This window comes from Prinia subflava, chromosome 28, assembly GCF_021018805.1.
Source record: "Prinia subflava isolate CZ2003 ecotype Zambia chromosome 28, Cam_Psub_1.2, whole genome shotgun sequence".
NCBI classification, from domain to species: Eukaryota; Metazoa; Chordata; class Aves; order Passeriformes; family Cisticolidae; genus Prinia; species Prinia subflava.
The window spans coordinates 3,638,500-3,653,840 of record NC_086274.1 but is presented as its reverse complement, the minus strand read 5'-3'; the positions used below and the strand labels follow the sequence as shown (position 1 = coordinate 3,653,840).

Below are 15,341 nucleotides of genomic sequence, written 5' to 3'. Positions count from 1 at the left end.
GTATTCTGGCGTTCCTATTCTCGCATTCCAGCTTGTCTCATCATTTCTCTTTCCTCATTATTAAACAATGATCTTAATATTGCTGTAATATCTTCCTATGAATAATACTTGTACCTAGGAATTCATCAAGTCTATCTGAGACCCCCAAAGGATCATCCTTTAGTTTTCCCATTTCCTTCTTAAAGGCTCTTACATCTCCAGTATTAATCGGCACATTCATGTATCCGATAATTCCTGGGGCGGTTGGCACTTCCCTTAATGGGAGAAGATTGTGCCTATCTTCCTCATTTTCACTATCTTCCTCACCTATTTAATCTTCACCGTGTCCTCCTAGCTGGTGGGGTAGAGGCTGTTTTTGGTAAGCTTTGGTGTGTGGGGGAGCTGGGGCTGGGAAGGGATGCCGGATCCAGCTGGGGAGGTGGGTGTTCTCGGGGCGGGAGGTCTTGGGGCTGGGAAGGGGGCATGGGCTGAGGCTGAAATCCCGCCTGTGGGAGTTGGTGCTCAGGCAGCGGTGCCGAGGCTACCAGCAGAGGAGCTTGAGCCGCCTGCGAGGCTTGAGGTGGGGATCCTGGGGGTGCCGGGGGGGGGGCTGAGCTTGCACAGGCTGGGGAAAATGCATTAGATATGGTGGTGAGAGATTGTCTAGGGGTTCCCGCATGTCACCCTGGGATTTGACGGGGTTTTTAATTTTTATCGGGAAGAGTCTGATATCTGCTTTTTTCCATATCCTGGTGAATTCATGCTCCTCATCCCATGACTGTTTACCAGGTACATAAACGCACAAGGCTCTACACGGCCACTTCGTGAATGTACCAAACATGGGCCAAATTACATGATCCTTATTTCCTCTCTTCCCCACATTTCTACACAATAATGAATCATCTTCTCCTTGGACTTTTTTCTCCTTACGGGGCATTCCTCCCAATGTTCTAACAACCATCCCAAAGGGTTGTCCCATGGGATTTCAGAAATGCCACCTTTCAGCTCCTCGGCGGACTTTTCCGAGGTTTTTCTCCGAACTTTACTTTTTCTCTGTCCCATTTCTTCTGGGGGCTACTGCAATTCTGCCAACTATCATTCTATTCCCTTGACTTTAAGCAAAGTTCCATCTTCTTACTTACACAAACACCTAAATTTAAACCAGTACCGTATTTTGCCCGATTCTTATCTGGTATTACCAGACTACTAACCCTGCAGGGGACTGATCTGTGGGATTTTTGCCTGGTAATGAGCTCTCTACTTTTCTTTTCTTTTCCCAGACCTGCCTGGTCCTAGACTAAAAGGTTTACCAGTTCCCGAATTCCTAAGAACGTACCTTCCCTTCTAGCCTTCCTGTGACCGACTTCCGGCCCTCCAAGGTTTGGACTTCACACGAAAATAAGTTTTCCAACTGATTCTCCTTTAACTAGTTTCCCTTGCGGGAGGATGGAACTGCGGTCGCAGTGACAATCGCTTTATGATAATATCACGTCTCATTCACACTTGGTCACTGCCCAACCACGCAGTACTTACGGATCCCTTTTCCCACATAGATTCTTCGTGCACATAGATTTTTATGAGTGTAGTTGTGCTGCAGCTTCCAAGACCCTTTTCCTCAGTCTTCCCTGAGTTCTCCAAGAGCCCTTGAGCTAGCTTTCATCCTGTCCCCTTTTGATTGTGGCTTTTCTCCTGATTGGTTCGGTGTCCAATTGGTTCTACGAGGTCTCCCCATTCCGCCGGGCGGCTGAATCAGCGGGGCACCTCCCGAATGGAAAAAGGGGGACCGCAGACGCCAAAATTGGATCACGTCAGGGTCACCAGGTTTGTAATAAATGATTAGCCAATTTTATCAACAAAGAATTTTATTGAGAAATGGCATTATAGAAGTCAGAGAAAGCCACAAGCAAAAATCAGTGCCGAGCCCAGGGTCGGCACTGGGTGAACCTCAGCTTCGGCCTCTATCGCACCCAAGCTCCCTGAGTTCACAAATTCGGTCCTTGCGGAGTCAGTTTATATACAGTTTTTGACTGGACAGTGGGTTGCTCCATACTTCTTTTATTTCTCTTGTTTCTGTAGCATATTCATGTAGCCTCTTTTCTTTGCTGCCAGTCCATTGAATAGCCTTCCAAGAAGGGGTGAATACTTGATTCGATTTCTGGGAACTGGGTATTGGGATGCACGCCCTGGATGATAGAGATGAGATCTATATCGGGTGTTATTTGCTGGGTCATTGTCAGGTCCATCTCTGGAGAAGGCCCATCTCTTTTTGGTGCTACCCTTCTTTCTATTGCAAATGGGACACTTCTCCTGTTACTGGCAGAGGCGTTACAATTTCTGAACACTTTTTATTCTTAAGCATGAACGACTTTTCACCATATATTTTATTAAACACGAAGTATTTCTTACCATATATAACAATCACTTTTGTCATCTGTTGTTTCTCCAGCAAGTGTCAGGGTAGTTAAAGTCCCCCGCCAGAACTGGGGACTGTGAGGCTGCCTCAAGCTGCCTGTAGAAGGCCTCATGCACTTTCTCATGCTCAAGTGGTCTGCAGAAAACACCCCAAACAGTGTCACCCTCATTTTTCTGCCCTTCTTTCCTAACCCATGTGCTCTTGACTTGCTTGTTGTCCACCCAAAGGCAGAGCTCAATATATTCCAAGTGTGTCTCACAGAGAGGGCAACTCCACCACTGCACTTTTCTGGTCTCTTTCTCCTAAACAGGGCACAGCCCTTGGTGACAACACTGCAGGCAAGTGCAAGCTTGTCACTGCAAGCTATCCCCCCACGTGTCTGTAACTGCAGTGACATCAAAGCCCGTTCACTGCACACGTATTTCTAGTTCCTCCCTAATATTAGGAAATAAAATGTGCTTCAACTTTAGAAAGAACAAAGGATGCATAAGCAAGTGCCCTCCAAGATCCATGGGAAATATTCCTATTGCACTGAACTGGTGGTCCCACAAACTATTCAGGTTCTAGAAACTCATTACTACGAATAGAAAACCAGAAATTCCATACGCAGAAGAGCAATTCCATGTGGTTCACAGGACAGCTCAGTAAAATACAACTTCACCCCTTTTCCAGCAATGCCTGGCCCTGTACAAACCATTAGTCACAAAATGACTCTGCAGCCACACGTAGTTGCATCAGGAAAACCAGGTTATTCGCAGGCAGTATGCAGAGATGTTTTATAGGTGCAAGGACAGCACAGCCCCACTGCCAAAGCTGCACCAGGCGAGGTGTGCACCTGAGTGCTGCATCCATCAATGCCTCTCCCTGTCGCGGCACCCACACGCAGTGCGCAGCCCAGATCCAGATCCCAGGGTTATGGGATGCTTGCAGCCTTTCACAGCACCCGGTGTGGATGGGCTTTCCTGTACAGACATGTAGGAGCCAGCTGTGTGCCAATGGCATTCTGGCCTGTTTCAGAACTAGTGTGACCAGCAGGACGAGGGAAGTGATTCCTCCTCTGTGCTCAGCACTGGTGAGGCCACATCTCAACTCCTGTGTCCAGTTCAGGGCTCCTCAATTTAGGAAGGCCATTCAGGTGCTGCAGCAGGTCCAAAGAAGAACAATGGAGCTGCATCAGGGTCTGGAGCATAAGTCTTAGCAGGAGAGGCTGAGGGAGCTGGGCTTGTTCAGCCTGAAGAAAAGGAGGCTCAGGGGAGACCTTATCACTCTCTACAACTACCTAGCAGGAGTTTGTAGCCAGGTGGGGATCACTCTTTTCCGGGCAACCAGCGACGGAGAGAGGACAAAGCTGTGCCAGGGGCGGTTTAGGTTGTGAAATAGTGAAACAGCACCAGAGAAGTGGAGGGAGAAAACCAACAAAACCTGAAGGCTAAAGGGAAGGCAGCACACGTTTGTGTAGCAAAGGATAATTGTGAGGACTGGGGGTGGGAAAAAGCCTTAGCAGTGCCTTTTGTTTTAAGTGGTCTTCGTCTAGTGCGTGCTCCAAAGTACTGTCACATTTTAGAACAAATACCAAAGAAGGAGTTGAGTTAGGTGCCCAGAAGTGTATGGAGGTGAAGTAACTTGCCCACTGATTAATAAATATGATGACCCAATGTGAGACATTTTCCTGTTGTAGCCTGGAGCCTAAGGGAAAATAGTGATGTTCCTAAATGATAACAAATGAAGTTTATTGAACAACTGAAGGGCTTTCCCTGTGTGTGCCTCTTTTTATCTAGGGAAGCTGCCTTTTTGTGCCATGGGTGTGAGCTCTGTTATCCATACAAAGAATCCTCATGTTCCAACCACGCACTTCAACTACAGATACTTTGAAATTGAAGAACCAGATGGTAAGGATTATAATCCAACAGGGAGTGTATGAAATATCTGACTCTGCCCAAAGGAAGTGTGAATGCATGGCTGGGGTAAGAGATCAAGAATCAGTGTGAGTTTGCTCCCAGCTGTGTCAAGAAACTGGTACCCTATAGTCAGGACCAGTGGTCCAAAATGGTTTTCACTACGTTGAAGTTTGTTTGATCTTTTCCTGAAGTCACTGATCATTGCACTACCTTGTAGTCAAATCTTTCTTTCACTGTTGAAGTGAAAGGAAGTGAAGTGTAGGAACACTACTGAAAAATCATTTTGTTTTTGTATTGTGAAATTAGTTTTTAGTTCTAGGTGAAGCACTAGCAACAAGTTGCCGTTCAGAAGTTTAAAAAAAAATGTTGCTGCTTGCCTCTGCTGTAGGAAATAAAGAGTGGTGGTTTGGTGGCGGGATTGACCTCACTCCAACTTACCTGAATGAAGAGGACGCCGTTCATTTTCACAAGACTCTGAAAGAAGCCTGTGACAAGCATGATCTGAAGCTGTACCCCAAGTACAAGAAATGGTACGTGAGGGAAGGCGTGCCTGGGGGGAGCAGAGAGCAGCACTGGCAGTTAAGTGTATGCTGGGAACTGGAGGTTCTGCTGCCTTGTGAAAAGTAGCAGAAAGCCCTAAGGAAAATCAGAAGTGTACTGGGAACATTGTCTAAAGAAATATCCTGCTTACATAAACCTGGATTTTTCAAATCAGAGGGCTGACAACTGGGATCGTAGGTCTGTAGCCCAAAGAAAAACCAAGCTGACTTAGCAAGGCAACTTCAAATTCCTTTTAGCCTCTGGTGTTAAACTAGGACAAGACTTCTGCCTGGTGGACTTGCACAAATTCTGTTTACAGCGAACTCATGCGGATGTGCATGATTCAGTGTGAGCACTTGGGCCATCCTAGTTCTGAAAATCCCACCTCTGTTTTTCTGCCTTCAGTCTGGCCTTCATGGCTGTTTTTTTCCTCCTAATTTTCAGGTAAGTACAGGACCTTGTCCTTAATGTGGAAGCTTCATAATTTGATGAAGCGGTATGTTTTTCTGTGGTGACACATTCAGTGGGAGTTCAAACGCACATTTTCTAAGAGGCAAACTTTGAATGTTCTTGAGCTGAGCAATACAAGTGATGGGATCTTCCACTGTTAAGTGGGAGCTTGGTGCTCTGTGTCTGATAATCCTATCTGCCACAAGCTGTGTATGAGGAAGGTGGGGGTACCCTTTTGTAAGCTACTAGGTCTTGCCTGATGACAGGAAATAAAGCAAGTGTTATACTTTGGGTGGCAACCACTTAGTAGAGAGACACATCTTAGAGCCTTGAGATTAAAGTCTTGCTGTCTGAGGGGTTTTTGCATGGTAGTTTAGAAAACCTGCTTTAATGATCAGGTTCTTTGCAGTCTAAGTCGGTTAGCGATGCCAGCTGCAGGGGGTAGGAGACTTTTTCCCACTTTGCTAAAGAGAAATATTACTACATTTACCACATTGTCTGCCTGATCTAGGTGTAAGATTTTTGTCAGGCTTATGCTCTTTTATGTTTCTGACTGGGTGTTTTTTCCGAACTCTTCCTGCTATCATAAAACAAAAACCACTGATCATCCCAGTGAATAAAAAAATAGTGTGGGTTATCTGTGACATCTCCATGTCTCTCTTGTTATGGCCATGCCATATATGATGATGAGAACGATTGTGGATATATGGAAAACTGGTCCTGTATGGAAACCTAGTCCTAAAGAGAGGCCAGGTTTTCTTGATGTTGATGGTTTCTGTTTCCTACTTCCCTTTGCTTTCTGCTCCATGTGAAGACTTGCACGCCCAAGCAAGGAATTATAAGAAAGATAGGGCTAAGTCATTTAAGCTAGAGTAATTTCACAACTAAGTACTCCCCATAAATAAAAGAGATTAGTTGTTTTCAGGATAAGTTCCCCTTAGTCATTTATAAACTTAAACGTGACTCATGAAAAGCCACTGCTAGAATGACTCAATCTTCCAAGTTTGAACTATTAGAAAACCTTTTTCCAAGGAAGAGTGCCGTGACAGTTGCTTTCTTAGCTGGTCTTTGGAAGTTAGCTTACTTTTGTTTTGATGAAGAAAATTGTTTTACTTGAATGGCAAGGAGAATAAATTTTCTTCCAAGTTTGGGTGCATATGAAAGCTGTCCAAATAATTTGGGTACTACATATAATGCTGGGAATGGAATCTGTCAAGAGCCCTTAGTTTTGAAAGTTTTGACATCAGATGTCCCTGTTCCGAGTAGGTAGAGGAGGTGGATTGGATCAACCCTCATGGACACATCTGCCATGGTGTTCAGCGACTTTGTGGTCATGTGTAGCTGTACAGAGATCATTTAATCAGAGCTTTTACTGCAAGTGACACAGGAGCGCTTCCCAGGTGATGCTGCACCATCCTGGCTCTGGGCAGTCAGGGAAACCGTGGGGCACCCAGCCCTGCAGAAATGACTTGTGGTCAGTAGTTCACTGGTTCTGTCCTGTAGCACGCAGCTCTTTGGAGTTCTGTTCATGCCTTTGAATACTCTGGACCATATTAGTAACCATCTGGTGCTTCTTCCAGGTGTGATGACTACTTCTATATCAAGCACCGTGGCGAGCGAAGAGGGATTGGAGGCATATTCTTTGATGATATGGACTCCCCCTCCAAGGAGGAGGTGTTCCAGTTTGTAAAGAGTTGTGCCAAAGCTGTTGTGCCTTCTTACATTCCCATTGTGAAGAAGCACTGCCATGACCCCTTCACCCCAGAGGAGAAGCTATGGCAACAGCTTCGGAGAGGACGGTGAGTACCGGAGGTACAAAAGGATACACAGGAGGTGGACTGTGCTGGCAAGAAAAAAAATTGAGCTGGTTCTTTATGGTTACAGGCTGGGTGGGCCAAAAAAGCTCACCAAGAATGTCAGCGTTTTTGTGCATAGAACTAATTTTGAAATCCAATGCTAGATTGTGAAAGAGAGTGCAAAGAAGATGTTGCCCACTCTCCCATGTTGCAACACAAGCATCCCCAACAAAATACCACTGTTACTTTCCCACTTCTTCAAAAAACAAGAGAAGCTTCTGCTGTCTGACTGGCAAAGGGGTGTGGGTGTGCCTGGTGTCCTGAGTCCTGCCCTCTCCTGCAGCCCAGAGCTACTGGATATAGGGTGCCCTGTCTTGTGAGGAGCTAAGGGTGAGGGAGTGGTGCTTCCTATTAAGCAATGTAAAGAAATAACGGTACTTGAGTACTTTCAGTTCTTTACATATGTATTTATTCCATCTGATCTTGGCATTGAAATTTCTGTAAAGGAATTGAGGATTCCTCTAAAGGAATACAGAGGATTGGATTTTTTTATTCTGGCATGGTGCAAGGTTACTGTAAAAGACTTAGGAGGATGCTTGTTAATGTCACCATCTGTTAATGCTACAAAAGCTTAAGTACATCGGTCAATCCAGCTGTACTCTGTTCTTCATGTCCTGTGATTGTGTGAGTGTATTTAGAAATGAAATTACACTTAACTAGTGTCTTTAGTTTCTGCATGTTCTGCAGAGAAATGTGAGCCTGGTGTGGAAAGAGTGTAAGCATTCAAGGTCAGATCACTGGCCTGCAGCTGTTGGTCACTTAAGCAAGCATCGTTAATTTGATGGGACTATTCTTGGGAACATTGGGCTTTCAGGATCCAGTCTGTGCATGGGATTTCGCAAAGCTACAAAGTTTAAAAGGGGAAGTAGCTTTTCTAAGTTGAAGCCAGGACCAGCTCTTGAGGCCTGTCTATTTCCCTGGGTCTGTTTACAGGTTATGGGGCTATGTAAAGCTTTCTGTTTCTGCAGATAGGTAAGATGTTTTCCCTTCCTGCATCTTTAAGTACAAACACCCTGTACTGGCTATTGAGATAATCCCTAATGAATTTTCACAGCTCTGTTCCTATGCTGGCAGCAGAAAATTGTGGTAGCCTCATTAGCCCCAGCTGATGGGGAAACTCTCCCCCTGCCCTGAAGAGGCAGGGTCTGAAGGTGCAGCAGTGGAACCCACAGACGTTACAACGGTCCATTTATCACTTACAAGTCCCAGCCAGCACTCTGAAGCCATCTGACTTCTGCTGCTTTCCAGATCTTCCCAGGAACCAGGAAATACTGTTCTGACCTTTCTGCTTAGGTGTCCTTCAGCTTGGAGGAGTGCACAATAGATTTTTCTTTTTCCTCTGGTTATTTTCAGTACCTTTAAGGCCTCTCTTTATGAATGACACCCCCACAAAGAAGAGAATAACCAAGGTACATGTGGTATTGAGCCTGCCAGCAGGGCTGAGGCCTGGGAGGAGTACAGCACAGCCCAGGTGTCTGCAGACTGCTCTCCTCTGAACAGTTGCTCTGCTCTAGTCTCTTCGCTGAGGTTGCTTCTCACTGTGCTCTGTGGAGTGGCAAGGTCACACCTGCATTCCTATGCAGAGGATGCTAAGGAACAGTTGACCCTAACTCAGCAGACAGACAGACTGGTTTTGTTTGAGGTCTGCCAGCTGAAGAAAGCACAACCAGCTTCTGCCAATAAACTCAGTTTTTTTCTGTTGCATCTCTTCATTCCCACAGATATATAGAGTTCAACTTGGTTTATGACAGAGGTACTAAGTTTGGCCTCCTGACACCAGGATCAAGAATCGAAAGCATTCTTATGTCTCTGCCACTGACTGCAAGGTAAGGGTGTAGTTATGCGGGGTTGCAGTACTGGGGTTTACTGTTTACTGTTCTTAGTAGAATACTTCGTAGGATTAGATCAGAGGTCTCTCCTGGTCCCCAGTCTCTTAACAGGGGCGAGTTCATGCCCGATACAAGAGCTGGACAAGTACAGTTCTGTGTTCTGCAAATGCAGATGCTTCTCTCATGTACTCACCTAGTTGCCAGTAGTGTGTGGTATAGAGATTTGTCTGGCAAAAAACCCACGGTTTTTGTGCTTAGTTCCTCTTGATAGATTTCTTGTCCTCACACCATTGTTTTTGCTTTAGTAGCCCTTAGAAACCACGAGAGCTTCTGGCAATCCTGCCAAATGTGTGGCATGGAGCTCCACACTTTAACTGTGTGTTGTATGAGAAAGTACCTCTTTGTTTTGTACTTGAACCTGATGACTTCATCTGACTTTTCACTGACTAACGTGATTTTCTTCCTGTTCATTTTCTCCATAACAGTTTTATTTTACAGGCTTCTGGGGGTTTTCGTTGTTGGTTTTCCAGGCTCAGATCTCCTGCTCTTTTTAGTCCTTTGTATAGTAGTTGTTTCATACTTTTGCCACTTTCTCTAGGCTTAAGTTTTCTGTGTTTTCCTTTCTGAACTGGGGATAAGGAACAGACAATGTAAGCTACACATCTGTATGCAAGATGAAGGTGTGCTGCTGACTCACAGTGGCATAGCAATTTTTTAATTCATTATTCCTTTCATAATCTTAATATTCTGTTTGCTGTTTTTGACTGCTGTTCAGCATTGAGGTGGCTTTTTCAGAGAACTGTAACAATGCCAAGGTCTTTTCTGGGCAAGAAAATTTAACTTACTCTGTATGCAACTTTTGTGTATCCATCTGTCTTGGCTTGAAAAATGTAACCAAGAATGTGTTTTCTATTTTCATCTGTTGAAACCAGTTGGGAGATACTCCCAACTTTATCTCTTGTAACTCTAATGGGGGAAGAGGGCAGATGCCTCCTCTTAATGGGACACCTGATAACACCAGATAAGGCAGTGCCTTCTTATCTCTTCCTCCACCCATCCTCCTCAGAGGGACATCACCTGTGAATGGGCCATTGAAGGCCTCTCACATGACTGAGAACATTATCTCATTCCAGTGTGAGATGCTCCACCCAGTGGGAGGAGCCAAAGCCTTTCCTCCAGCATAAAACCTGCAATCCCAAAGACTAATTCAGCTGGTTTTGTACTTTTCTACTTCACAGAACTACATCTGTTATTCCAAGAAGACTTATTTGGCCTGCTTCCAACACCCTGACAACAGGGTGTCAGGTTGTATCTCTGACTGTCAAGGTTTTCTAGGATTTTTGTTTGTTTGCTTGTTTGGTTTTTTTACTACTGCATTTGTATTTTTTAATATTCTTAGTAAACAACTGTTATTCCTATTCCCATATTTTTGCCTGACAGCTCCTAATTGAAGAATTGCAATAATTTGAAGGGAGGGGGTTTTTACGTTCTCCATTCCAAAGGAAACTCCAGTTTTCCCTGACAGATACCGGTCTTTCCAAACCAAGACAGAATTTGGTGCCCAACATATGAGGCACGAGGGCACTGAGGGAAAGGAATAACAGTTTCTGGGTGCCTAGGTTCTTGTGTACTAGATATAGAGGCCTTGTTGGACAGCATCATGTGGTCTAGCTTGCCTTGGTTTGGGTGGCATGTGGCTATGGCTGTTTTTCTGCCATTTGCAGGCCCTTATCCAAATGTGGGCCCTATAACTAAGGCTACTGTGGCTGTTATCCAGTTTATTTTATGGGTTAATAAGGCGAGGAATTAATGGATTTTTAACTTTTGCTAGAAGCAGGCACATGGATTCAGAGCTATCACACCCTAACTGTGTGTTTTTGGGGTTACTTTAACAATGATACCCACTGTGAGGAAATGACACCAGGGGAAATTTTTTCCCAACCCTTCACTCAGCTCTTTGGGTCTACTCCACCAGTGTTTGAAGGGTTTAAACCTTCTCTAAATGCTAATGATATCATACAGTGGCTGGTGTTGCTGGTATGCCTGTTCTGTTTAGCGTTCAGAGGTAAGGGGAGATTAGCCTGGATAACCACCCTGATACCTACCCCAGAGATTAAGGATACTGCCCCAGAGCCTGCCCCTGCCCCACAGCCTACCTCGGAGATAAAGCACCCAGACTGGGTGAAGGAGATACATGAGATGGGCCAGATGCTGAGGGAGTCCATTTCCCCTGTGGTAGCCTCATTAGCCCCAGCTGATGGGGAAACTCTCCCCCTGCCCTGAAGAGTCTGAAGGTGCAGCAGTGGAACCCACAGACGTTACAACCGTCCAGGTTCCAGCTGAACCACAGGGGCAGTCACAGCCAGCAGCAGTCACCCCTGTGGAAACAAAGAAGTCTAAGGTGAAATCGGTGAACCCGGTAATGAGGACAAGAAAGGAGGATCCTCACAACCCGCAGGGGAGCCTCAGGTTGAGCTCATCACTGAGTCCCTGTCATATGAAAGTCTCCATAATCTGCAAAAAGATAGTGTACGATGGGGATGTGAGGCTTATACAGCCTGGTTACTTCGGGTTTGGGACTCTATGGGTACAGGGGTGCAACTAGACAGTGGTGGGACAAGGAATTTGGGACCCTTGACCCAGGACTCAGGTGTGAATCAGGTATTTGTAAGGGAGCCAGGGCCCCTTTCCCTTTGGGAGCAGCTTTTGATGAGTGTAAGGGAGAGGATTGTCCACAGAGACAGAATGCAGGAACACCACCGTAGAATGTGCTGGAAACTTCTTGAGGAAGAGATCCACCAGCTGAGGGAAGTAGCGATATTAGAGGTACTTTTTGGGAGGAACGGACAGCATGACAATGACCCTGACAAGGTTAGGTGCATGGGGCAAAGGTTGTGGAATCGGCAACTCTAGGACCATCTCAATACTTCACATTCATTGCAACAATTAATGCTGAGGACAACCGAGAGACAGCGAGTTCTGTAGCCACCAAGCTCAGAAATTATGAGAGCATGATCAATGGCCCGATGCAGGCTCAGGTCTCTGCCATGGTTAAGGAACTTAAAGAGGAGATGAGGGAGATAAGGGAGGAGATGAAGAGGAACACTTCCCACATGGCACCAGTGCGAGTTACAGGCCCCAAAATCAGAGCCCGATGTCCCCCAGCTAGACAGAGAGGGTACACTCCACCAGCTGACCTGTGTTTTTTTCTGCGTGACCATGGGGAAGACATGGGAGTGTGGCATGGGAGACTCACTTCTGTCCTAGCAGCACGGGTGCGTGAGCTTAAGGAGGAAACACTAACCGAGGGGGTTCCACTAGAATGAAGGTAGCCTCAGCCTCCCATGACCAAGCCACCAGCTATTACAGAAGTGAGGATGCTGTGTTGGATCCCTTTGAAGGAAGCTCTACTACATATGCACAGGAAGGGAATACTAACCAGTGCTAGAGGGGCCAGCAAGAGGCATGGGAAAACCGAGTCCTTTGGACTGTGTGGATCCGATGGCCTGGCACATCAGAGCCACAGAAATACGAAGCTTTGGTTGATAAGCATCATCAGAGATGCCACCTATAAGTGGGTACGAGACCAAGGGGTGGATCTAACCATGGACAGCATTTCTCAGGTTACCCATGACTGTGAGACGTGTGCTGCAATCAAGCAGACCAAGCGAGTGAAGCCCCTATGGTATGGCGGGTGGTGGTCCAAATACAGGTATGGGGAAGTCTGGCAAATTGACTCCATCACCCTTGCCCAAACCCGCCAATGCAAGCGCTACGTGCTGACCATGGTGGAAGCCACCACTGGATGGCTGGAAACCTACCCTGTGCCTCACGCTACTGCCCAGAACACCATCCTGGGCCTGGAAAAGCAAGTCCTGTGGAGACATGGCACCCCTGAGAGAATCGAGTCAGACAGTGGGACCCATTTCAAGAACAGCCTTAAAAACACCTGGGCCAGAGAACATGGCATTGAATGGATATATCACATCCCTTATCATGCACCAGCTACCAGGAAAGTTGAACCAGCAGATTTGGTCATCCACTAGTTATTCCCACTTTCAGGTTCCTTTTGGGTATAGTGGGTAGTGCAGATCCTATCTCGAATCCCATGAAGTTCACTGGTGACCTCCCTCTGCTAGGAAAGCTGCCTGTTGCTCCGTAACAGTGAAGGCAGTGCTGTTCTCCCTGTGTATCTTCATCCCACTGACAGTACCTGGCGTGTCCCTGACCTGGTGGTGTAGCATGTCCCGTGTTTTAATTCCTGGCATTGTCTGGGTTTGGTCTTTTTCATCAATGTGACCAGCTCACTTCACAGCATGAATGGGTCATTCCTTGGGGGGAAAATAGGAGGAGGATGCACCAATCTCTGTGACTGCTGACACTCTCCTTTTCTCTGTTGTGCCTCTTTCAATTACCTTTTCAATGAAAACAAGGGACCTTTCACCACTTTTGTTTTTAAAACCAAGATCGATCAAAGACTCGTAGAGCCTCCAGTCCAGATTCTGGAAAAAAGTCTTGTGTCACTGTCAAAATTCTGTGGGTTCCTTTTTTTGCTCATCTTCATTGTGATACTAGTGTGTGACAAAAGACTGTTAAAGGATTTTTGCAAATAAACCTGCATGCCTTGTGGGGAATGGGGCACTGCTCCTTCCTTTCTCCTTGTCCTTCCAGCTTTTTCAAAAGTTGGTAAAAAGATGAAGCTAGCATTTCTCCCGTCTACCCCGGTGGCGTTATTATTTGTTTTTTCTGATTATTGTGATTTGTAACCATGTCTGTCACCTGAACCAAGAGTATCAACTGTGTATGTAGCTTTGCATCCTTAGAACAGGCAACTCCACTCCAAACACAGCCTGGTGCAGGAGAAGTGGCTGCCAGCTGGGCTGTCTGAGTGAGTTTCCCCTCTCCTTGCAGGTGGGAGTACATGCACGACCCACCCGAGAACTCCAAAGAAGCAGAAATCTTGGAGGTTCTGCGGAATCCCAAAGACTGGGTGCACTGACACGGGTCCTGAAGAAGATGGATTGCTTCCACTGAGCTGTTCTGAGCGAACAGGAACGCCTGCAAACCAGCCCATTCAAACTGCTGTGGCGTGGTGTTTCAGTGTGTCCATTTATACTCTTACCTCGTGCCTTAATTATGCTGTAGACTTGTTAGAACTTGCAAATGCGTTAACTCCTTCTTTTAGATTGATGGGCTAACATTGTCACCCGTCATTGTTGCCTTGTGAAGGACTGGTGAAGGCCTGACAGGGCTACTCTGCATGCTTTAGATGACTGCAAAATGGCAAACTGCTGTGATATGTTCAGGGAAATGAAGGCATTATCTGTGCCTAAATGGCACTGCTTACCCTTATGGAATGTTGGGATGCTTAAAAACTTTTTTAAAAAGAATAAAGAGAATTTTTGGCATTATATTAAACCTGAGACTGTGCTTTTGGGAAGGTGTGGAAAAGGTGGAACTTATGCATTTTGATGATGTCTTGTTGATTGCAGAGTGGGGAAAATGGTTGAAGATCTGCTGCAGCAGCATAACTCGATAGTGATCATTATGTGGGAGAATGCGGGTTGAGGTGGCAGTGTTACCTCATGAGAACAGAAGGATGGGTGTCTGAGGAGAAAATGAAGCACTGAGCCATGTGTGCTTCGATTACACCAGCAGAGCAATGCTGTTTGGGCCAGGTGGGAGGGCAGCGGTGGATCAGGACACTGCTGCGTGCTGCGCTAAGGCATCCACCTCTGCCTTCACGCTTGTCTCAGCTTTGGGCTGATTGTCTCCTAGCACAAACTGCGCTGAGGACCCGTAAGCGAAAAGCAAGGGGGAGGGGAGTTGTATTTCCCTCTGCTCGAGGAAAAAAGAACACCATCTCCCAGCTGGGGAATCGAATCCTGCGTGACAGGCGGGGATACTAACCACTATAATAACAAGGAATCGGATACACGATTGTTGTCTCCCAGCTCTGCTGCCGCGGGCTCCTGGCGTGCGAGTGACGGCCGGCCTGGCCCCAGGCCTGGGCAGGGTGGGGAGCGGCACTGGCCTGGAACGCACTCGCTGTCCCCCCGTGACTGCCCAAGTCAAGCTTCCTGTTGGGGGTACCACGTTCTGTTCCATGTTAGCCTTCCACCCCTAAAACAAAACAAAGTGATATTCTGCTGAGTCAGAGATCTGCTCACCTCCAAGGGGAAAAAAAGGAAACTGGCCCATACAGGGATCGAACCCGCAACCTTGGCATTATTAGCACCACACTCCAACTGAACTGTCTCGCCAAGGACACTGTGGGCAAGGGCTGTGGATGTGTCACAGGTGCAGCTGCTGCCGAGCACCGCTCTGCAGCATTACTGTGATCGGTCTTCCTAGACACTGCCTCGGCGAGTTGTTT

At 46.4% G+C, this 15,341-nt stretch overlaps 1 protein-coding gene across 1 annotated transcript; it reads left to right on the top strand.

Annotated features, from left to right (window-relative positions):
• The first annotated feature begins 3,893 nt into the window (after positions 1 to 3,893).
• On the top strand, positions 3,894 to 14,366 carry LOC134562476 (oxygen-dependent coproporphyrinogen-III oxidase, mitochondrial-like). The gene is made up of 5 exons (XM_063419880.1): positions 3,894 to 4,281; positions 4,679 to 4,820; positions 6,861 to 7,079; positions 8,858 to 8,962; positions 13,877 to 14,366. The coding sequence occupies exons 1-5, from the start codon at positions 4,191 to 4,193 to the stop codon at positions 13,962 to 13,964; spliced, it is 645 nt and encodes a 214-aa protein (XP_063275950.1). The 5' UTR covers positions 3,894 to 4,190; the 3' UTR covers positions 13,965 to 14,366.
• The last annotated feature ends 975 nt before the right edge of the window (positions 14,367 to 15,341 follow it).

What these genes read in the sequence shown, in the direction of transcription:
- LOC134562476 (XM_063419880.1), top strand. Translation starts at nt 4,191, where the DNA reads ATGGGTGTGAGCTCTGTTATCCATACAAAGAATCCTCATGTTCCAACC. An exon ending in CAACAGCTTCGGAGAGGACG is followed by an intron (nt 7,080 to 8,857) that starts GTGAGTACCGGA and finishes TCATTCCCACAG; the next exon opens with ATATATAGAGTTCAACTTGG. An exon ending in TCTCTGCCACTGACTGCAAG is followed by an intron (nt 8,963 to 13,876) that starts GTAAGGGTGTAG and finishes CTCTCCTTGCAG; the next exon opens with GTGGGAGTACATGCACGACC.